This window comes from Carcharodon carcharias, chromosome 16, assembly GCF_017639515.1.
Source record: "Carcharodon carcharias isolate sCarCar2 chromosome 16, sCarCar2.pri, whole genome shotgun sequence".
Lineage (NCBI taxonomy): Eukaryota > Metazoa > Chordata > Chondrichthyes > Lamniformes > Lamnidae > Carcharodon > Carcharodon carcharias.
The window spans coordinates 63,224,452-63,249,688 of NC_054482.1; the positions used below are offsets into that span (position 1 = coordinate 63,224,452).

Here is a 25,237-nt window from a genome sequence, read left to right on the forward strand (position 1 = left end):
ACTATTCACTATGCAGTCAACTGGAGGATCTTCTCACAAAAAGTAGGGAAACCACAGCTCAATGTCACTTCCTACACGAGAACAAATAGTTCTCTTGATCTCATGGTGTGTACTTTCCAATCTTGGTACAGGAATTCCTGAAACGTTATTCCTTCTTTTCCATATCTCTGAAGTTTATGATGGAATCAGGAGTGAGGAACAACCCTTAAAGCATCTTGCTACACAATAAAACCATGTTTTAGGCTTTCTTATTCTCCAAGCAATCAGCCTCTCATTCTGATGAACAGAACAGACTTGTTCTGGACTGCAAATAAAAATCTAAATTTAATTAACATGCATTTATACTTGCATTGTGCTATAGCTTTTTAATCTTGAGTCAGTAGAATGAAATTTCAAGTTATTACAAAATTGTAACATTTTATAGCATACAGGGAAACATTTGGCCCTTTGCACCTTAGCAAACTCTATGAAAGAGCCATTCATTTAGCCCTGTTCCCCTACACTTTATTTTAAATCTTTTAAAAATATTTACCCGATTCCCTTTCATTAAAAAAAATGGATTTTGCTGTAACCATTGTTTCTGGTAGAGAATTCCAAATTCAAACAATACTGTCACTTCACTCTTTTGATGTTGATCTTAAATTTATGGTCTTTAATTACTGACTTATCTACCAGTGGAAATAGTGTAATTTTATCAAAGCCCTTTATACAATAATCAAAGGCATAATTCCCCTTCATTCTCTCTTTTAATGAAAATATGGCATTTCTCTCTCCTTATAACCAAGTCCTCATATCCTTAATGAATCCTTTCTGTACCTTCTGCATGGCCATCCAAAATTGGACACAGTATTCCAAATGTAGCTTAATCAATTATTTGTACAGGTTTAGCATTGTTTCTTTCTTTTTAAATCTAGGGCCCCATTTTTAAAATCTAAAATCACAAATGAACTTGCAACATTTTAATGAACCTGTCCTCTCACTGTAAACTATGTTTAATGAAATACAATTCATTTGAAATTGTAAAATATTAAATTGTGAAATGTGAAAGGACTACAAGCAGCCCTTTCAGACACAATTAAATCTTATCTGCCTCCTGCCCTAAAAGATGGCCACATAACACATTGAATAGAACAAATTTTCAAAATTTATACCATAATAAACCATATTCCATCTATGCAACGCTCTCTAGTTTGTGCAAAGTAGCCAATGTTTCTTTTATTCAGTGTCTTATTTGGAATAGTTTGGGCTCTTTGGTCTATGCAATTTCTCCTGGGTGTGTAATGCTGATGCTAGGCACTTGAAAAGGGGAAATGTTTCATTCCCTAGCAATAATGTTCTTGATGTAAGTAAAATCCACTAAAAATAACAGGTATAAAATTCTGCAGGCCATTTGAAGAGGTGGAATGATGGTGGGGTGGAGCAGGGCAGGGTTCCCGTCTAAAGTTTCTTCCACATTTGTGCCTAGCTGCACACAGAATCTGGGCACAAACCAATTACATGATTTAAAAAGATTACAAAAGTAAGCAAGTTACACATGTAACTACAAATGGCCAAGTCTCCTCAATCTTTTATGTAGATCAAACCTTCCTCCTTAAAAGTATTTCTACCCATAAAGCCGGCTGCAACCTGATTCTCAAATGCATATATCCTCCAATTGTGCTCATCTAAAGGAGTCTATTAACATCACACAGTCAATTATCAGTCTTAGAATTGCAATTCTTTGAGTGTTTTTTAAAAATAAGAATTCAGAAATCTGCTCTGTAGCAACTGATTCTTAATGCATTTATAATGCAAAAGTGTAAGTCACATTAAAAATGGAAAAAAAGCCTCCCCAAGTGATCGATGTGTCTGAATGATGGTGAAGTTGAAACTGTAAAGTTGTAAATGTTCTAATGAGATAGGGAGGATGCTTGGATGTTATGTGACATCAGCAAAATGGGTACAGCTTGAACATTGCACCCAAGAAGAAAACTCCAGCTGAAAATGTTTCAAGTCCAAGGGCAGATGCAGAGCCAGAAGAATTATTGCCATGCTTCAGGAGACAGAGCAATGAGGAATGTTAGAATGACTTATCAATTGTAAAGGAAGGTTCCAGGAGATTATTTAGAGGTGATTAAAAGAATAAATGGTCTAGTAAAGGTAAGTCCAGACACTATGAGTAAACTATGACAAGGGATACAAGATCATAAGTGACAAGCAAATTTACAACTTTTATCAACGTTCTTCTCTATTATACAAAGGGTAATTCTGCAAGATTCAACACTACTGGTGGTGTCTCACACAGCTGCTGCATATCAGAAAATCCCTGTTGTGTTAGCCATGATTTGCCATCCATAAAAATCAACAGAGTGTAAAAGCATTTTTCCAGTATGTGATGACTTGGCAATAGGGATGAACTTTGAAATATTCACCACAAAGAGTGATCATCATAGTAATGGTATTTCAGTCAGCAAAAACCCAAAGAAACTGTCGGATGTTAGCTGTTCCTCCTGAATTGAAGTATTCAGATGGATTCAACATCCGATGTCATCCATATGGATTAATTAACTGCAATTTACACCTATAGTCAACATGCTTAACTTTATATCCTGGTTACCAAACACATTACTGTACTTGCATTGCATGTAGTGTGAAGTGCACATCCATGGTAAAACTACTAGAATCTCATTCCAGAAAACTAATTCTACAGTTTCTATGTTTATGTTAAATCCAATACTTGCCATTATGATAGCACTAATCGTTGTTGAACCACTTAACAGTGCAGTGAACAGGACAATAAGCAATTTCAAGGATTAACCTGGGGGTCAACTGAGGTTAGAGTGAAGACAAAGTCAGGGGTGGATTTAAAGGACACCAAGGCCTAATGAAGTAGAGAAACACGGTAGGGGAACATAGCACTAAATGACTGATTTCCAGTGGTGGAGTGATTGGAGGGGGAAGAAGCAGTAATCCAGGGTAAGGAACAGAACTGCTCTAGAAATGAACAAACTGGCTTTAATGCTCAGGCAGATTTAGGTATCAACATAAACATTAGCTGGAACATGCATTTCTGCAACCATATTAAACTGTTCCCATTGTGTTGTCACTCAGCTGTTCTTAGATCCGATAATTTCATCAAATTGTCCAAAAATTTCTGACGTATATAAACCAGATATACAAAAAGATATATTTTTTAAAGACGCTGTCTTCCCCCCAGGTGCTTCCATGTTGTTTCACCCAGAAGGCATTCATTATTACAATTACTTTGGTTCCTAAAATTTCCATCAGCAGCAAAATAAATTTCAGAACTGAAGGCATGTTGCCATCCCAAACTACTCCTATCCTGGTGTGATTTTGAACAAGGCAAATAGTGCCAATTATGAAACCTGGATTACCTAAGTGAATCCAAAAATAAAATGAGTCAGCCAATCACAAAGAGATAAAACAGGATTTATTTTCATTCTTTTACTAAGGATGCTACAACATCTAGCATATAAATCCTGAGAAGTTATTGATTAAGGAATTGCAAAGGTGATAATTCAAAGAATCTGCTAGTAAGGCAAATTTAAAAAGTTTGTTTAATGTAAATTAAAGTCAGGCAGCTGAATCCATCAAAAACCTATTCAATGGTTGTACTCATACAATGCAGATATATAGCTAGTAATAAAGCATTTTACAAAATATATTCAAAGTTACATTTACATCATTTCCCGAAATAGACTGAATCAGTTAGAATATAACTAGTTGCATTTTTCTCAAATCTGCTCAGCAAAATACCAGTGTTACAAACTTCAAGTGTAATTAGAAAGTATTGGAAATTATTCCAGATTGTTTCAAACATGAAGGTAGCAGCTCCTAACCTCCTCTCTGGCAACCTGCCACTCATGTCATGTGATCAGAGGCTGGTGCTCTGTCCAGATAGTTACAAAGATCACTTGGGATGAATCTTCACAGTTTGGCTTTGCCAGGCTGAAGCTGTAGGTTCTGAAGTTTCATGGCCATGCCCATATTACCCGCAATTTTCAGTTTCCCCTGAAAGAAGGCCTAAACAGAAAGATAATTTAAAAAGTATTCTCCACTGTTATACATTGTTATACATATGCATTGCAATGAAACACCTTCCTACTTTTACAGAAAGCATCTAATCTATGGACTCTCAATTTAGGGAGTGATTGAATACAAAGTGATTCTCAATAATTGCTTTAATATCTTGATGCATCAAGTGTTATTTCCATTTCTCATCCTAACCTTCCTTGTGTTTGCATTGAATGAGATAACTCTAGTCTGCCTTCTTCTTAAATTTATTCTTAATCAATGTGGTAATACGTAACTCAGAAACCAGAAACTATCTAATCATTGTTATGTATTATTTTGTTAAGAATGGGCTCATTCAAAACAGTTACAATATGGGGGCAGAGTGACACAGTGATCACTGCTGACTGCAAATGTAGGTTCTAGATGAAGCTAGTTCTGAATGGGTGCAGCACAAAGCTGTCCATCATTAAAATCTGGTGATACACCAAAGGAGAATATTAAAATGCATGGGAAAAAGAGCAGGGAAATGCAATCAATATCTGCAATGTGGTACTCTCCCAATAGGACAAATGGCTTCCTTTTATGCGGAGCTTCATATTGGTTCAAAAATTTCACTAATAGATGACAACAATGGTTGGTAATGGCATCACTATATCGCACTAGTGCGGAAGAGGTGCCTCTGAAGCTGGGACTAAGATTCCATATAAAATCACTTCCTTTCAAGGCTATAGAGCCAGAGAATTTCTAAATTTATTCAGTCCTCTGGCAATGGGGATCATCTTCAAGGCCATTCTCTGTTTGCCTGGCTTGGATGCTTGCCTTGGGTCTTGGTGAACACTGCTGAATGCAGTGATCAAGCTGGGATCTGACCAGAACTACGCTGGTTGGCAATCGCAGACACACACTCTCAATCTGGATAATTTCCAAATCACTGAGTCCATGATCCACCAAGATCTCTCTCAGCTTATCCACTAACGAGGTGAATACCATTTATTAAATAAATATGCCCCTTATGTTTTCCATTCAGTGCTTATTTGTGTCATGGGACCTTGCTATGTGCAAAGTGCCTGCTATATTAGCATGTTTAACAACACACTACACTTCAAAAGTAAATTATTGGCTGTGAAAGGTTTTTGGAATGCTTCCAGGACATGAAAGTTGCTTTTAAATTGTTTCCTTTACCTTTCTCCTGTCTGGTTCTTTCTGTAGTTTCTTAGCTAATAATAAATCAGAATGTCAACATCCCCACCTCAATGCATTCCCCCATTTAATATTATCTGTATCTTGACTAATTTGCATTGCTCAGTTCAAGCCATTTATCTAAATAAAAATTTGTAGAGATTCTAGTGAAGAATCCCTGAGGCATCGCCCTTAGCCTGACATCACTTCCTGAGATGGTATCTGCTGCTTCCTCTTTTTCAGCTATCTCTTTATCACAGAATCATACAGCGCAGAAGAAACCATTTGGCCCATCGACTCTGCACCAACACGTGAGTAACACCTGACCTACCTACCTAATCCCATTTACCAGCACTTGGCCCATAGCCTTGAATGTTATGATGTGCCAAATGCTCATCCAGGTACTTTTTAAAAGGATGTGAGGCAACCCGCCTCCACCATCCTCCCAGGCAGCGCATTCCAGACCATCACCACCCTCTGGGTAAAAATGTTTTCCTCACATCCCCCCTAAGCCTCTGCCCCTCACCTTGAACTTGTGTCCCCTCGTGACTGACCCTTCAACTAATCGGAACAGCTGCTCCCTATCCATGCCCCTCATAATCTTGTACATCTCGATCAGGAACACTGGAACACTTGAGGCACCAAGGACAGAATGGTCATAGTGGGAGGAAGATGGAGAATTGAAGTGACAAGCAACCGGAAGCTCAGGGACACACTTACGGAATGAATGGAGGTGCTCGGCAAAGCAGCCAACCTATCTGCCTTTAGTCTCTCCAGTGAAGAAGAAACTACATAATGAGCAGTGAATACCGTATACTGAACTGAAAAAGCACAAGTAAATTGCTATTTCACTTGGAAGGAGTATTTGGGGCTTTGGATGGTGAGAAGGTAAAAAGGCAGGATTTGCATCTCCTATCGTTGTGTGAAAAAGTGCCATGTGAAAAGGAGGGAGAGCTGGGGATGACTGAGGATTGGACTAGGGTATTGTGGAGGGAACTGTCCTTTTACAATGCTCAAAGGAGAGAGGAGGGAAAAATGTGTTTTGGCAGTGGGATTACGCTGGAGGTGGCGGAAATGGTAGAGGATGATCCTTTGAATACAGAGGCTGGTGGGGCGGAAGGTGGGATGAGGGGAATCCTATTGTGGGCCCTGTCAACCATGGTGGGGGTTTGCGGGGGGGGGGGGAATCCTCGGTTGAGGAAAAAGGAAGTGCTAGTATGGAAGGTTGTGTCATCCAAATGGATGCAATGGAGAAAAAGAAATTGGGGGAATGAAATAGAGTCTTTATAGGAAGAAGGGTGTGAAGAAGTTGATGGTCAATCGCCAGAAATGCGAGTCAGAGAAGTCAAGGGAGTGAAAAGTTCAAAACGAACCATGCGAGAGTGAAGGTGAGAGAAATTGGAAGCAAAGTTGATGAACTTTTCCAGGTCAGGGCGAGAGCAGGAAACAGCACTGATATAATCTTCAATGTGCCACAAAAAAGAGGTGAGGAAGGGGCCTTGAGTAGGACTGGAATAAAGAATGTTCCACATCTCTTACAAAAAGACAGTTATAGTTAGGGCCCATGCAGATATTCATAGCAATACCTTTTATTTGGAAGAAGTGGGTGGATTAAAAAAAAAAATCATGGAATATGAGGATTGCTGGCAGGGCCAGCATTTGTTGCCCATCCCTAATTGCCCTTGAGAAGATGGTGGTGAGCTACCTCATTGAGCTGCTGCAGACCATCTGGTTATAGATACATTCACCGTACCGTTAGGAAGGGAGTTCTAGGTTTTTGACCCAGTGATATTGATGGAACAGCTATATTCCAAATAAGAATGGTGTGTGGCTTGGAGGGGAACTTGTGTGTGGTGGTATTCCCATGTATGCACTATCCTTGTCCTTCTAGGTGGTAGATGTCACAGGTTTGGAAGGTGCTGTCGAAGGAGGCTTGGTGAGTTGCAGTGGAGTGTTGCAGGAGAATATGTTCAATGTCAAAACAAGTTCAGCCAGCAGAAGAGGGTGGTGGATGGAGATTGGTTGGGTCTCCATTCAAAGAAGAAGAGGAGAGGTCTCAGACCATCTATGTTGGGGATGTAAGCACTGAGGGATTGGACATCCATGGTGAAAGGAGACAGTTAGGATCATGAAACTGGAGGCTGTTAAAGATTTTCTCAGTGTTTGATTTGCCTGCAACTGCTACTATAATTTTAAGAAAGGCTTGCATGTATACAGCACCTTGAAGTGTAATGACTATTGTTACATAGTTTTACATGACAGTCAGTTTGCACATGGTATAAACAATAAAACAGAAAATTAGTCATTTGTTGTGGTGATACTGGCTGAGGAAAGAACATTGACCAGGACACGGGAAAAACTTCCTGCTTTCACCCAAATAGTGCCCTGGAAAATGTTACATCCACTTTAACATATAGGGCATTGGTTTAATATCTCATCCAAAACACAGCTAATAATGTAGCTCTCCATCAATATTGAAGTATAAATCCAAATTACATCTCAAATTCTGGAGCTGGAAACCACAATTACTTGACTCAAGAAGTGAGAATTCTACCTCAGTTCCTATGTTCCTCAAAATGCTTATTTTGCAACATTTGTTTGTTCCCACTGTGTCCCCAGTGGTTTCCCTCATTTTCTCCAAGTCTCCGTCAAGTCTAATTTCCAACTTACTTTTCTCATGCTGCTAATTGGGAAGTAGTACAGCAGCTAGAGGAGATGTATCTGACATTCTGAGCACTCAACATTGGCTCAGGGTGATCATGGGCTCATTAGCCAAATTATTATGGTACTAGGCTACTAGAGATTATGAATTCAAATACTGCCATGGGAAGTTTTGAAACTGAATTCAATAAATTGGGTAAGTTGGCTAGCTGGAGAAAGATGACATATAAATTTCCACAGTACATGGTTGATTCTTAATGCCCTCAGCAATGGGCAATAAATGCACATCATAAAAAGACATATACCTTTAAATGACTAATCAATGAAGATAGGAAAAATGATAAATACGTCATATATCCACATGTATTCATACTGCATTACAAAAGGTCCAAATTTTCTCCTTTAAACTTTTATTGATATTGTTATATATTTCCTTAAGCCTTGGTACATTTCAGTTCACATGTAAATAAATATTCAAAGAGGTCTCAGTATGCTGCAATGGAAGGGCTGAGTCATTCCTTGGCAGGGAACAGATGGCAAATACATTTTGATGAGGATTGGGCAACACAAGGTGCTTTCTTTGGGTTGCGAACGGATGTGTTATTTTCCCCATTTTCCTTCATTTGAGACAGGAGGGGCTCTTTGCCAAGATTTATCAATTTCAGAAAAGTAAACACTCTAAGGTGTGTTTCCAGTCCCTTCAAGTGAGCTTTGTGAGTTTGCAAGTGAACCACAGCAATAAAAAGTAAACTTAATGGAATGTATTTTGCCAACAAAGTGTATCATGTATGTTTGGGGAGTTTGATGCCATGTCTGCATTTTGTTTCCATTATTCATTTTGCTACAACAGGTGTTAAAAAGCAACATTCTGGAATGTAAGAAAGAGGCTTCTGGCCAAACAGTCTGCAATTTGAAAAGTAAGCAGTCGATTTAATATATCCAGCTTTCTATTCAACGTTAGATTTTTATATGGAGACTACTCACAGTCTGGGGATTCATCTTGCCAGTCATCAAAGCCAACAAATCGTCATCTGACATGGTTATGGTGCAGTCAGCTTTCTTCTCTGAATGCAGACAGAAAAAAAAGAGTTACATTTTCTTGAAAGGAAATCCATTTACAACATTAAGGAATGGTTGAGCCCATTCACTATACATTAAGGGGAAGCACCTCCCCTGAACTGTCATAATTATTGATGGTAATAGCTACACACGAACACCCAGTAGCTGCAGATCCACAATAAAATTCCTTCTACTATACTCCAATGGTTTTTCTTTTCCAAAGAGCAACCCTAAAACAATGCAACAATTTTTCAATCACGCCGGATTTCCCATGCCCGCCAGCGTTGGACATGTTCGGTGGCATGACTGGACAATGTGACAAGAAGACCAAAAATCGGTTTCACAATGTCGTCAAACCAGTTTGTGATTGTCCGCTTTGCCCGCCAATGGCGGGCTGTGTTCCCCGCTATCGGACATTGGGAACCTCATGGTAACACATCAACATATCATCATTAGGCCAGCTGTTGGGACTCATTAACTCCAGTCCCCCATCCATTCTCTCGGGACTTCAAAATTTGTTTGACTACCTTGCTTTGGGTCAGCACTGACATTCATTGGCGCCAGGCTTCACAGACAGCACCCCATCACTTTTAGGGGGGCTCATGGGTAGGTTTCTGCCTCCCAGTTAGGCGATGGTGTAGTGATATTGTCGCTGGACTGGTAATCCAGACCCAGGGGACCTGGGTTCGAATCTCGTCACAGCAGGTGGTGGAATCTGAATTCAATAAAAATCTGGAATTAAAAGTCTAATGATGACCATTAAATCATTGTTGTAAAAACAACCATCTGGTTCAATGCCCTTCAGGGAATTACCTGGTCTGGCCTACGTGTGACTCTAGACTCCACAGTAGACTCTCAAAGGTCCACTGAAATCACTAACCCTAGCACTCAGTTGTATCAAACCTCTACAAAGTCACAAAAAAGGAATGAAACCAGACTACCTGGCATTGACCTAGGCAGTGGAATCAACAACAGCAATTTCTGCCCTGTTGACCCTGCAAAGTCCTCCTTACTAAAATCTGTGGGCTAATGCCAAAATTGGGAATGCTGTCTCACAAACTATTCTAGCAACAGCCTGACATAATCACCCTCACGGAATAAGATCTTACAGATAATGTCCCAGACAGCACCATTACCATCCCTGGCTATGTTCTATCCCACCGACAGACCCAGCAGAGGTGGCAACACAGTGGTAGGGAGTTGCCCTGGGCATCCTCAACATTGACTCCGGACCCCATCAGGTCAAACATGGGCAAGGAAACCTCCTGCTGATTACCAAGTACCGCCCTCCCTCAGCTGATGAATCAGTACTCCTTCATGTTGAACACCACTTGAAGGAAGCACTGAGGGTGACAAAGGGTGCAGATTGTACTTTGGGAGAACTTCAATGTCCATCAACAAGAGTGGCTGGCCGAATCCTAAATAACATAGCTGCTAGATCTGCGGCAAGTGGTGAGGAAACCAACAAAAGGGAAAAACATACTTGACAGCACCATCCTGACTGCCAGAGATGCATCTGTCCATGGCAGTAACAATAGGAGTGACCACTGCACAGTCTTTGTGGAGACAAGTCTTCACATGCCTCCAACATGTTGTGTGGCACTACCACTGCTAAATCGGATAGATTTCAAACAGATCTTGAGACTGGGGCGCTGTGGGCCATCAGCAGCAGCAGAATTGTATGTGAACACAATCTGTTGCCTCATGGCCCGGCATATCCCCCCGTTCTACCATTACCATCAAGCCAGGGGATCAACCCCGGTTCAATGAAGAGTGCAAGAAGGCATGCCAGCAGCAGCACCAGGCATACCTAAAAATGAAAATGAGGTGTCAACCTGGTGAAGCTTTAACACAGGACAGCATAAGCATCAAGTGATAGACAGAGCTAAGCAATATCACAACCAAAAGGTCAGATCTAAGCTCTGCAGTCCTGCCACATCCAGTTGTGAATGGTGAGGACAATTAAACAACCCACTGGAGGAGGAGGCTCCACAAATATCCCCATCCTCAATGATGGAAGAGCCCAGCACATCAGTGCAAAAGACAAAGCATTTGCTACAGTCTTCAGCCAGAAGTGCCGAGTGGATGATCCATCTTGGCCTCCTCTGGAGGTCCCCAGCTTCACAGATGCCAGTCTTCAGCCGATTCGATTCACGCCAAGTGATATCAAGAAGCGGCCGAAGGCACTGGATGCTGAAAAGGCTATGGGCCCTGACAATATTCCGGCAATAGACCTGAAGACTTCTGCTCCAGAACTTGCCACGCCCTTAGTTCCAGTACAGCTACAACACGGGCATCTACCTGGCCATGTGGAAAATTGCCCAGATATGTCCTGTACATAAAAAGCAGGACAAATCTAACCATCCAATTACACCCCCCCCATCAGTCTACTCTCCATCAACAGTAATGGAAGGGGTCATCAACAGTGCTGTCAAGCGGCACTTGCTTAGCAATAACCTGCTCCCTGACACCCAGTTTGGGTTCTGCCAGGGCCACTCAGCTCCTGACTTCATTACAGCCTTAGTTCAAACTATGGACAAAAGAGCTCAACTCCAGAGGTGAGGTGAGAGTAACTGCCTTTGACAGTCAAGGCAGCATTTGACCGAGTGTGGCATCAAGAAGCCCTAGCAAAACTGGAGTAAATGGGAATAAGGGGGAAAACTCTCTGCTGGTTGGAGTCATACCTAGCACAAAGGAAGATGGTTGTGGTTGTTGGAGGTCAGTCATCTCAGCTCCAGGACATCACCGCAGGAGTTCCTCAGGGTAGTGTCCTCAGCCCAACCATCTTCAGCTGCTTCCAGAAGTGGGGATGTTTGTTGATGATCACCCAATGTTCAGCACCATTCGCGACTCCTCACATACTGAAGCAGTCCACGTCCAAATGCAGCAAGACCTGGACAATATCCAGGCTTGGGCTGACAAGAGGCAAGTAACGTTCGCACCACACAAGTGTCAGACAATGACATCTCCAACAAGAGACAATCCAACCATCACCCCCTGATGTTCAATGGCATTACCATCATTGAATCCCCCACTATCAACATCCTGGGGATTACAATTGACCAGAAACTAAACTGAACTAGCCATATAAACACTGTGGCTACAAGAGTAGGTCAGAGGCTAGGATCGTGCAATGAATAACTCACCTCCTGACTCCCCAAAGCCTGTCCACAATCTACAAGGCACAAGTCAGGAATCTGATGGAATACTCCCCAATTGCCTGGATGAGTGCAGCTCCCACAACACTCAAGAAGCTTGACACTGTCCAGGACAAAGCAGCCTGCTTACGTGGCACCACATCCAGAAACATTCACTCCCTCTACCACCGATGCACAGTAGCAGCAGTGTGTACCATCTACTTGATGGGCTGCAGAAATTCACCAAGGCTCCTTCGACAGCAACTTCCAAACCCACGACCACTACCACCTAGAAGGACAAGGGCAGCAGATAGATGGGAACATCACCACCTGGAAGTTCCTCTCCAAGTCACTCACCATCCTGAATTGGAAAAATCACTGTTCTTTCACTGTCGCTGGGTCAAAATCCTGGAACTCCCTCCCTAACAGCACTGTGGGTGTGCCTGCACCACATGAACTGCAGCAGTTCAAGAAGGCAGCTCACCACCACCTTCTCAAGGGCAACTAGGGATGGGCAATGAATGCTGGCCCAGCCAGCAAAGCCCACATCCCGTGAATGAACTTAAAAAATGTGGATGGCTTTTCAACAGCTGCAGGGCAAGGTCTTGTTTGGGGAAAGGGGAGAAGTGGCCTCAGACAAGGGAAGAGAGCTGTACTGGGGAAGGGGGGGTATCCAAGGTTGTGTGTGGGGGCACATGTTGATCTGTGCAAGTGGCCTCAAGGTGGTGAGGGCTGAGGAGGCATTATCCAGAGGAGGTGAGGCCAGATGGATATATGAAGGTATGCATGTGAGAATGGGTGGCGATTTCATTCGAGCTGACTGTGAGTGAAATGCCAACAAATGTGTGATGGGCTTGAGTGTGTGAGTTTAGAGTGATAAGATGGTTATCATACTCAGTCTGCATTGGATGGCCAACCTCTTCTGTGCAGCATTGCCACTGATGACCACTGCCATTGCCTACCAAGCCAGAGTGGTAATGTAGCTGCCCCTCCTGTGGCTAGAGCAGGGGTAAAGCACATCATAGCGGGCCTCCATGACATCCAAAAGGCACCCAAAGGACACATGAGGGTCGAAGTCTCCTTGCCTTTTGGGGCCATGTCTTCTTTGCTGCACTCCTGGGCAGGAAGCGCTGAGCACAGCTGTACTTGAAATGTGGTGCCTGGCGTGATGAAGAGGCGAGGTGACCGCGTGGCGGGTGAATGAGAGCTTGCCCCATCTTATCCTCCCTCTAGCCCAGTTTTGGTCTCTTTATCTCTCTTTCAAATCATCAGACTCAAAACAGCAGAGTTTTGGGCATTCAGCCACTGACACTGCACCTGTGAGTGAGATGTTCATCTATATTCAAGTGTTGAACAAGAACAGTAACTTTTAGGGACAGACTAAACCTCCAGTTTTGGATGCCTTGGGAGCAGTACAAAAAGCACGTTATAGTGAAGAAGCTTTATAAAATATGGTAACCTCTTTCCAGAATTTTAATATTTGTTAATAGGATATTAAATTCATTAGTTGCCTTTTTATAAAACTTAATGAATTTAAACTCTTCAACTCTACTAAGCAGTTCAAAGCAAAGGCTTAGTGTCAGCCTTAGCTTCGTCAGTGGCAAAAATGTCAATAGTGCAAGCCCCGTTCCAGAACTGGAGTACATTTTCTAGACTGACACTCAAGTGCAGTACTAAATGCTGCACTGATGGCAGACCCATTTTTTTGCATGAGGTGTTAAACAGAGGTCCTATCTGCCCTTTCAGGTGGCACAGAAGATCCCTAGCACATTTTGAAGAAGAGCAACTTCATCACGCCAGGCACCACATTTCAAGTACAGCCGCGCTCAGAGCTTCCTGCCCAGGAGTGCAGCAAAGAAGACATGGCCCCGAAAGGCAAGGAGACTTCAACCCTCAAGTGCCCTTTGGGTGCCTTTTGGTGTCCTGGCCAAAGATTTATTCCTTAATCAACAACACTAATACAATTCAAGTGGAATCAGGGCATTTAACTCATTGTTGCTGTGGGATCTTGCTGTATGCAAAATCCCTGTTGCATTTCTCTTTCATTACAACTTTGGCCACATCAAGGTGTTAATTGTCCTGTATTTTAAGTGATTGCCCATTATTTTGACTGTTTGTCCCTCATCCCTCCCATATTTCCAGGACAGCCCTGTAAGAGACCCAGCCTGGGAATTTCAGCTAAGTGATTTGAACAGGGCTTCAAGTCTATAAGTCAGCCAGCAGAGAGATAATAATGTTGCCACTCCACAAGATAAGTTGGAAGTTTAGGTTGCTTTAAAACCACTCTGCCACCTCCACCACCCTACCCCAGCTCTCATGATCAACAGCACCACCCCATGCCCCGCTCAATTTATCCTCTTCCAGGGTTTAAGTGTCCCTTTTTTATTTCATAAGGTTGGTCACCCTGGTTACAATAAAAATGGAATTCATTGGCTGTGAAACATGAAAGGTACCTTACGAGTACAAGTTTTTTCTACACTCATTTCTTCTTCCTTCTTTATTTTCCTAAGCATATCCGGATTTGTACCAATTAGTCTTACAAAAAGGGCTTCTCTAGTGTGACTGTGCCCATTATGATGAAGTGCAGCGTGCCTACCCAGTCATTCTTGAACCAGACCATAGAACTATAAAAGCTTACAAATACAGAAGGGAGCTACTTAGCTCACAGTGTCTGTGTTGGTACTTTGTAAGAGCAATCAAGAACTAATTCCATTGCCCTGTTCTCTCCCTATATTTTCCTCAATTATCTACACTTTCATTAAAATAATCAATGTTTCTGCCTCAATTACTCATTGTTGCAAAACTTTTCGTGCTGTGGAAATTTTCTGTATGAAGAAACTTCTAACTTTTCACTCTTATACTAACAATTGAAAATTGATGACTCCTGGACAGCAATTTCCCAACTAGAGTCAACGGTTTCCCTATTTCCCTATTCATCTTATCAAATCCTACATAAATCTCTATTTAATATAGTTTTAACAATTTTTACTCCCTAGAAATAGTTCCAGTATCTCAAACTATACCACATAGCTTTAGTTTCTCACAGCTGCCCCTCTCACCGGATAACTCAAATCACTGTTTTTTAACTGCTGCCTTCAAAATAAAACACTGTGCTTAAGTAAAAGCAAACTTATTTTGTGTGGTCTCATTTCGAAAATCTAAGAGGAGATATATTTCGCATGATCCATTTCACAGGGTTTTTTTTTAAATGCTCCATCTCCAATTAAAAGCCTCCTTTTTGCTTTGGATTGAGAAATGGATGGCAACTCTAACGAAGTGCAATACAAATAGTGGTTTGGTAGTACGGAACTTGAGTATTGCTGAAAAAAGAAACATGTCAAAGCTTTTCGTCTTGCACTCATCAAGGCACTTTGCAAGAATACCAATATAAGGGGAAAACAACAATTTATTGAGAGGCTGATTAGTTGGCAAATGGACTCTGATTGGTAGAGGCATTGCCATGGAAAATGAACCAATTGATGGTGACTGACTGTTAACTGCTAAGCAGTGTTTGAAATTTAAACCAGGCAGCCTGACCCTGATTGGTTGAGGCACTGACCTGAGGAATGAGTCAATGAATGGCTGTCACTTATTTTATTTAGCTGAAACAGCCACAATTTGTGTACATGTTCTATCTGCCTGCAATGTTTGTTAACTGTTCACAGGAATTCTTGGGTCATTATATGTCTGCTTTTACTGAAATCTCCAGTTATCCCATCTGCTTTTCTTATAACATTCTATTTCCCAGAAGCTCAAAATTTCAGTGCTGCTAGCATAGGAATAGGAACTTAAGAGCAAATAATTTGAGGAAAGCTCTTATGGTATTAAGTTCTGCTTCAATTATATTAATAGGAACATTTCTGCTATGGACAGCATCAGCATTCATGGGAATGCAATCATGGAATGTTATAATGTTGTAACATATGGGAGTGTTATATATAATGCTCCCAAGCCTCCAACAACCAGTAATAAGTCATAAATGACAGAAATAAAGGTTGCTACTAGGCAACAGCATGCAGATGCTTCCTTTTATATTATTAAAGCTGAAAGGAAAAAAAAAGCTTATTTGTCACAGAAGAAAATTCATGGTACCAGAATTGAAATCTACTGATCCTTTGCCATTCTTGACATCCACTACCCATAATCCTTCTTTTCCACCAGGGCCATCTTTGACTTTAAAGGCAAACACTCCTCCAATCTTCTTCACAAAGAGCTCTCCTTCCTGGGGAATAAAAGAGCACAGGAAAATAAAACCCTTGATATTAATTTCATCTTAGATAATTCTAAGTGATAATGCATCAAATCAGTCTAAAAGTCAAGTAGAATACGCATATTTGCCATGACTCTTGTACTCCTATTGAGGATTAAAAATAAAAGCTCATTATCTAATAGCTGACACTTCCTTCAACTTTAGCCTTCATCCTCTGCATTCTCTATTTCCATTAGAGAAGAAACAACCAACTACAGTAAACAAACCACAAACTAGTGCTCAGCATAGCTTTAATGAAGGACTGCACAATGGTTTAGAATTCAATACCAAGGTTGTCAACAACTTTTCAAGCAGACATGAAATTACAAAACAGTACCATTTGTGAAGAGTTTTTCATAGGCCTGCCAAGCAGTAGCGAAATGTAATGAGGGGGGGATTTTCGATCTGTAGCAATCTCATAAATTATAACAAATGTTTACCACATTCAGGCTTAGATCAAAGAAGAATTGTAAATCATTACAATGTGGTAAATGTCAAAAATCGAAGCACTGTTTGACTACTTAACTACAAAGATTCCCACCATGAGGTGCTTGAGAGACATAGTGGCTCAGTTTATGCTGGTCCATAACTAGCACCTTACAGATATTAGGCTGCTTGCTCTAAAAGGATGAAAGGACCAGAATTGCGGCAGGCTATTTAACATCTGGCTTAAAACTAGCAATAAATATGAATTTATAGTCCCATTCAGGAGTCATCTTGGTATATGGTTTCCTAACATAAACGTTGTGTAGCAAATTTACAAAACCTTGAGTTCAAATTTAAAAACTAACAGCGTGGGTAAGTATTCAGATTGCAAAATGAAACAGAGACACAAGTTTAATAATGCCAGCATGTAAAGGTAAACTCATGGCAGAAGATAGTACAGTAATCCAATATACAACATAATAATCTATGGACTTGGGTCAATATGAATAGTAGAAATTATATTTAAATGATTCAGAGGCAACAAATATTGTGAAAGGCATAGCAAGGGCTAAGTTTCTATGCTTTCCAATAAATTGGTGAGATGCCTGTGTGGCTGAGCTAACAAATAGTGATAATGAATATTTTGAAAATGGGCAACGAATTTTCCGGAACACGTCCCTGCCGACTCTAGAGGCCTGATGCCATTTGATGCTCTAACATAAGCATAAGGCACAAAAAAATGCTGGTCATGATTTCTGAAAAATTCATTTTATTGGTGGTAATTAAAAACTATATTTTTCATAATGATCACTCAACAGTTTTCAAACAGCTAATGACTCAATTAGCTGGTCAAAATGTCAGAAAATCCAGACAAGCAGTGCAGTGCATGGTTGCAATACCTAATAATACCTCAACAAAAAAAAACTAGATCAGGATGAAGTGATCAAGCACAAAGCCACTAGCACAAATGTGTTCATTTGTATAACCTCCTACTGGTTGACTCTACAGCAGAAAGTAGCAATTCTTAAAGGGAATAGAATCCCAATATGCTGAAAATGAGACTTGTAGGAGAAAATAAAAGTAGTGTATGCAGAGTCAATGAATGACCTGGACAAAAGCAAGAAATAAGTTACATGATTTAAAAGAACACAAGGGTAAGCTATCAATATTACTGTGAAATGGATGCACATAATATATATGCACATCATGGAAATTGGCAATGGCAAGAAGATATTAAGCCAAAAATTTACAGAGGAGGTAATTACTTGCCTATTTAAAAAAAAGAGTGGCCAGTAATCTGGTGGGTGAATGGGAGAGACAGCACCCAGATATGCATTACCATTGAAAGCAACAAAGTAAACTCCTGGCAGTGATGCAAGTTCATGAGAATTTTTTTTTTATTCACGGGATGTGGGCTTCGCTGGCTAGGCCAGCATTTATTACCTATCCCTATTTACCCTTCAGGAGGTGGTGGTGAGCTGCCTTCCTGAACCACTGCAGTCCATGTGGTGGAGGTACACCCACAGTGCTGTTAGGAAGGGAGTTCCAGGATTTTGACCCAGCGACAGTGATGGAACGGCAATATATTTCCAAGTCAGGATGGTGAGTGACTTGGAAGGGAACGTCCAGGTGGTGGTGTTCCCATGCATCTGCTGCCCTTGTCCTTCTAGGTGGTAGGTGGTTGTGGGTTTGGAAGGTGCCTTGAATTCCTGCAGTGCATCTTGTAGATGGTACACACTGCTGCCACTGTGCGACAATGGTGGAGGGAGTGAATGTTTATGGATGTGATGCCAATCAAGTGGACTGCTTTATCCTGGACGGTGTCCAGCTTCCTTAGTGTTGTAGGAGCTACACTCATCCAGGCAATTGGGGAGTATTCCATCACATTCCTGGCTTGTGACGTAGATGGTGGACAGGCTTTGGGGAGTCAGGAGGTGACTTACTCGTCGCACGATTCCTGGCCTCTGACCTGCTCTTGTAGCCACAGTATTTATATGGCTAGTCCAGCTCAGTTTCTGGTCAATGGTAACCCCCAAGATGTTGATAGTGGAGGATTCAGTGATGGTAATGCCATTGAACATCAAGGGGCGATGGTTAGATTGTCTCTTGTTGAACATTTGTGTGGCGCGAATGTTACTTGCCACTTGTCAGCCCAAGCCTGGATATTGTCCAGGTCTTGCTGCATTTGGACATGGACTGCTTCAGTATGTGAGGAGTCGCAAATGGTGCTGAACATTGTGCAATCATCAGCGAAAGTCCCCACTTCTGACTTTCACAGGGTCAGCACATGCATTCATTATCTGCTGCTGACTTCCAGTTGATTATGTGCCTCCCAGAACTAATAAAAATTCTCTGGAGGAGATCTTAGTGGTAGTACACACAGCCAAAAAAAATTATGATATACCACATACAAATTCACCAGCAACAGATAATAAACACATACACCACAAACACTTAATACATTTCATTTCTTCCTGCAAAAATGAAAGTATCAGTTATCCAACAGGAAGGAAAACAAAATAGCAAAAATATCACCTGTGACATTCATGTTGAGGACAGTAGGTCCTGGTCATTTATCTACAAAGAGCTCTTTAAGCTACAGATTCTTGTTGACAAAGCCTTCGCCAAGCTCTGGAATTCCTTCTGTCATCTTTTAAAACTCTTAGCTTTCATTGACCTTTTGGTGACCAATCCCAATAACTCCTTCCCTGTATACGTTTTTTCCATTAAGCCTCTGACAACCTCGTAACATTTTCCTATGTTAAAGTGCTACGTAAATCAAAGTTGCTGTTGATGCTGAGTTGCAGCCTTCCTATTGTACTTTAACCTCCTTAGAACACTGCTCCACCAGCCAGTTAGCTGACTCTGTTGGTGTACTTTTATTATCTGGTATGGAACCTGTTGCAACTTAGGCATGACATATACACTCTGCACTTGCAGGCCACATTATCTTCTCCACAAATGGCCAATAATCCATACTCTCTGACAAATAAAATATTCACTTACTCCCATCACCCGATTAGCACCACAGAAGAAGCTAGAGAAACAAGAGGGAGAAAAGGATACGCTAATAATAGGGTTAGAGCGTGGGGTGGGAAAGAATAAACATTGGCATAGACCAGTTGGGTCAAATGGACTACTTCTGTGCTGTGATGTAATTCTGGTTGGTCAGTTTGTACAGCACAGCAAAAAATATATGCCCAGAGATGGGGTTGGAATTGCACTCTTTGCAACAACATATTATATTTATATAGCGCATTTAATGTAATACAAACATTGTAAGACACTTCGCAGGAGCATTAAAAAACATGGTCCCGCATTACACAAGAAGATATTCGGACAAGTGGCCAAAAGCTTGAACTTTATGGAGGAACGGGAGATAGATGTATTAAACCCAGTTTCCAGAGATGAAGGGGGACTATCCTGACTCATTGTGGACATATAATTGATGTTTGGCAGAATGTAGTGACCTTGTGTAAAATGTAAGCTTAAGTAAAGAGGAAGGGACAAAGTTAAAAGACTTTTCTTAAATAAACAGGAATGGCTATTTTCTCTGATCATCTCATATAAGCACTGCTTCATCCATTGGCACAGCACTCTTTTGGTCTGGATGCAGCTTTCCCTTTCTATGCCAAGGATACTGAGGTCAGCTATAATGCCGTATTCTAAAAGATCAGTTCACTTGGCACAGGCTGGGATTTGAATTTAGACCATTCCAGGAGTTGAAGACAGCATCACAATGGAGGGTGAATTTACCAAGTGATTGGGATAGCAGCTTTCAGCTAATCATAAGCCAAGAGAAGTGCTTGTAGCATGTAAAATATACAATTTGATGCTAACTCATGTTTGCAAAATGTAAACTTAACTGATATTATAAAAGCACGCACAAAGTATCTACTTGCACTGATAATCTCTGTGTAATTTCAGAATTTAGCCGAGGCTGAATAATCCGTCACGCAAGATCTTACTCAAATTTAAAATATATTAAAATAAGCAAATGCAGCTTCCGTATAAATCAGTTCTCGTTAGCCGCTTACTGCAGTTTAAGCTGTTCAAGCAGAATGGCACATCTGTTTCATGGTAGGTTTCCTCAGGTAAAAAGGGTTCATTCAGAAATTATAATGAAAGCAAATCCCAATATTATCCCTGGGCCAGTGCTCATATAACCATTGCAATCAGTCTCCTGTATGGCCTTTAAAGTAATAATGATTTAATATAAACTGACATTTAACTGATTTATGTGCAAGTCAACATTTCACAACAATGTAAACATGCACGAAGTAGCACAGTACGGCATTTTGCCATGACTGGAGTAGAGTTTTTTCTTACTTTATCGTGAGTTTCACACCTCAAGAGGCCTATGACCATTTTGGCCTAAGCTCACAATTTACATTGTGCCTTTTTTCCCTCCAGTTTTCTTTCTCCTCTACTGATGTTGACTTTGTGGTGACCAAGTCCACTAAACTCGACTGTCTCTAGTGCATCATTCAAATTTACCTTGACTATACATGAGCCCGAAGACACTTGCTCACCATGCTATTTGAAAATATAGGCATAATTCTGTCCTCTGCATTTCTCAGTAGAAGCCACAAGGTAAATACTGAGAACCAGTAGCCTTGTAGCTGTTTTCCCCATTGCTAACCCAGGAGCTCTAGCTATGAATTGTTATGCCCCAATAATGCTCCAGAAAATATCAGAACACGGAACCATTCATCTTTGCTTCTGCTGGAAAAAAAATGTTGGCAACTACTGTGCTTCCTGGACACAAGAAAACCCATTTTGAATTTCCCTTAAGAATTAGTTGGTCAGTACCACAGATCAGGAAGGTCCTAGGATCTGAGTTGGATGATGTTACCTAGGCTGGTGATAGAGACACTGCAACTAGATTTTCCCCTCCTGATCTCATGGTTCCTGAAGGTAAGAAAGTCAGCTTTGGACATATCAGAATTAACATTTCAGGTTGATGACCTTTTGCACAAAAGGTCAAAATCTGTTTCTCTTTCCACAAATGTTTCTAGACCTGCTGATTATTTCCAATGCTTTCTGTTTTTATTTACAATTTCCAGCATCCACAGTATTTTGTTTTTGTTTGGACATGATCAAACTTGATTGCAATGCCCAATTGGGATTGTGCTTTTATGCATTTGGTCATCACACATTGTTGCAAGGTGCATTATAAAACGAGTCACACAAGCACATAAAAATGTAAATAAACAAACAAACACATCCACTTGTAGGACAACCCTAATGGAACAATGTCTGGGCAAATGCAGCAAATATATCCCATGATATTCTGTTCTTTTTACCCTAGTCTGGTGGATTTGAGCAAGATATTTTCAATAATACTGTCTTCTGACACAATTGGCCATTCCAGTCCTCTAAAGCTAACAGCACTGCAAGCACATATATACTGCCTCAAAAACTTGACAGTAGAGGTGCTCTGATGTTTGTAAGAATTTAAGTGCCTAGTCCGTGCTGTAAGCGTACAATATAAACAGTAAATTATCCAGCAAAGACACTGGACTAATATATCCATTGATCCATTTCATTGCATATCATTACGTGTGAACAAATCAAAAACAATCAGTTAGCTTCAGCCTTTACAGTACATGACCATCGCTGGCAGGGGAGAGACAAGGGGTCCATGGTGAAGGCACAGAGCCTAGCAAGAGTTGTTTGCCTGACTAAATTTTTTTGACAAGGTACTTAAAGTAATAGATGGGAAAATGCTTGTGGACGTTGTTTATATGGAGTTCCAGAAGGCATCTGGTGAAGTCCCTAATAAGAGATTATTAGTTAATGTTGAAGCTCATAGAATTGAGGGTAAATTGTTGGCCTGGTTAGGAAATTGGCTGAGCAGCTGGAGACAGAGAGCAGGGATAATGGGCAGGTAAGCTAACTGACAGATGTGTTGGGACTATTCATTATGTTCATTAACTGTTTATCAACACCACATCTTAGGAAGGATTTACTCGCTTTGAAAGGAGTACAGTGTAAATTTACTAGAATAATACCTGGATTCCAAGGGCTAAATTATGATGAAAGATTATACAAATTAGCATTGTATTCCCTGGAATTTAGAAATCTAAGGGTCGATTTGATAGAAGTTTTGAAGATATTAAAAGAAACAGATAAGATAGAAAGAGGCCAACTATTTCTGCTGGTTGGGGAATTTAGTACTAGGGCAGCTAGCCTAAGAATAAGAGCCAGGTCTTTCAGGATTGAAGTTAGGAAACATTTCTACACACAAAAACTAACAAAGGTTTATAACTCTCTTCCATAAATGGCAGTTAATGGTATTTTAATGCTATTTTCTGATTTCTGTTAAGTAAAAGGTATTAAGGGACATGAGGTAAAGACAGGTATACGGTGTATATGGCGTAGGTCTCACTGAATGGCAGAACAGGCTCAAGGCTGACATCTGTTCCAATTGTTATGGCTCTCTTTAGAAGAGCAGGGAGTTCACCCCAGTTTCCATGCCAATATTTATCTCTTAAACAATACCTAAAAACAGATGACCTGTTATTTGTGCAATACTGTTGTGGACAAATCGACTGCTATGTCTCCTACATTACAACAGAGGCCACACTTCAAAAGTACTTCATTGGCTGTAAAGCACTTTGGGACAACCTGAGGTTGTCAAAGGCGCTAAATAAATCTGGGCAAAATTCACCATATTACAATTTCACTTGTTACTGGTGAAAGATAAGATGGCCCACATCTTCTCCGAGATATATGCGTTCCCCTAATTCTAGCCTGTAGTGCATCCCTGATTTTAATCGCTACAACACTGGTGGACACGTCTTCAGCTGCCTAGGCCCTAAGTTCTGGAACAGCCTTGTTCCATCTCCCCACCTCTCTTTCCTCCCTAAAACCTACCACTTTATACAAGCATTTGGTCATATGACCTAATATCTTATGTAGCTCAGTGTCATGTTTTGTTTTATAATCTCCCTTAAAGCACCTTGGAATATATTATTCCATTAAAGGTGCTAAATAAATAAGTTGTTGTTGATTATTGCAAATCACGATTCAGATTCCAATCAGTAAAGCTTCATTTATCTTTCTTACAAAAGATAAAGATCAACAAATCAAACTAAACTGCATTTCCTTTATCACCAAGAGTTTCATGTTTTCAATTTAGCCCAACAAGAAAGCTTGCAAGAGTTAATATTGACAATCAATACTACTTAAAATATTTAAATCAAGCCCAAACTGTGAGACATATGGTAGAAGCACGCACACAAGGTCAACTGGTGTGTATATATATACACACACACATATATTCAAGTAAGCTGTTTCACATCAATTTACTAAATGCTTTAAACTGATTCCAAAACAACAAAGTCTTCCCATATAAGTGCAGACAGGAGCCAGAGAAAGCATGCAGGTCTGAGCCAATTGTATAGCACCAGATAGACCTGTCAAGCCAATACATCTCACATTAACAAGCATCTGCTTTAGATTTTACATCAACACCAAAGGCCTTTACTCTGTCCCTATCATCGCATTCTTTCTTCACTTGGCTGCTAACAAATTTAAAAATTTTAACAAGTTGCCACTGATTTCTTGACTTTTGACAGTGTGCAAGCTGTAAAAAATATTGCTTGTGTAAAAAAGTAAATTTTCCTAGATTAGCTTTCTGGATCTACAGAGGCACATTCTGTGCCATGTGTCAGAAAAATATTAGGGAAGGCTTAAGCTCTTGTTTTGTGAGAAAGTCTGTAAACTGATCAATGACACTAAAGCAATCGGCATTGCAGACATTCCTTGCATTCATGTAAATTCTACTGTGCACATCATACGCTACAGCAGCCATTATTCTACAGATAAGTAAAAGAATGCAATAACAGCAAGAATTGTAATATTGCAACGTAGCGACGGCAAATTTGATTAACTTACGTACAAACATACATACGAATATATGAATTAGGAGCAGGAGTACGCCATTTGCCCCTCGAGCCTGCTCTGCCATTTGTTAAAATCATGGCTGATCTGATTGTGGCCCTTGTAGTCTCAACTCTACTTTCCTGACTACTGCCAATGCCCTTTGTTTCCCTGGTTGGTCAAGAATCTATCCACTTTTGCCTTAAAAATATTCAATGATCCTGCCTCCACTGCTATCTTTTACATTTACGATCCGCCGAGAGAAAAAAATTATCCTCATCTCTGTCTTATGTCCTTTCTTAAATAAAGAGACCAAAACTGTACACAGTATTCTAGATGTGATCTAACCAATGCCCTGTACAATTGCAACAGAACATCCCTTAGTTATATTCCATTCCCCTTGAATTTCTTCGATTAAATAATGATAAGAACTGATGAAGACAGTGCTGCTTATAAGTGACTTGATAAAAAAACTGAGGTCCATGGGATTAAAAAGAGCAATGGCAGCATGGACTCAAAATTGGCTTAAAGACAGAGTGTGGGGTACGGTGATTAACAGTTGTTCATCAGACTGTAAGGGGTGTTCCCCAGCAGTTGACATTAGGATGAGAGTTCTTCTTGATAT

The 25,237-nt window shown here is 40.6% G+C and overlaps 1 protein-coding gene across 1 annotated transcript in view; it reads right to left on the reverse strand.

The window, feature by feature from the left end:
- Positions 1 to 3,413: 3,413 nt before the first annotated feature.
- Positions 3,414 to 25,237, reverse strand: part of scp2a (sterol carrier protein 2a) — a 99,510-nt gene continuing 77,686 nt past the window's right edge. The window contains exons 14-16 of the mRNA XM_041208596.1: positions 16,143 to 16,272; positions 8,839 to 8,918; positions 3,414 to 4,023 (exon numbers count right to left, since the gene is read on the reverse strand). Of these exons, the coding sequence (XP_041064530.1) occupies positions 3,928 to 4,023; positions 8,839 to 8,918; positions 16,143 to 16,272 (306 nt within the window). The 3' untranslated portion in view covers positions 3,414 to 3,927. The remainder of the gene's footprint in view (positions 4,024 to 8,838; positions 8,919 to 16,142; positions 16,273 to 25,237) is intronic.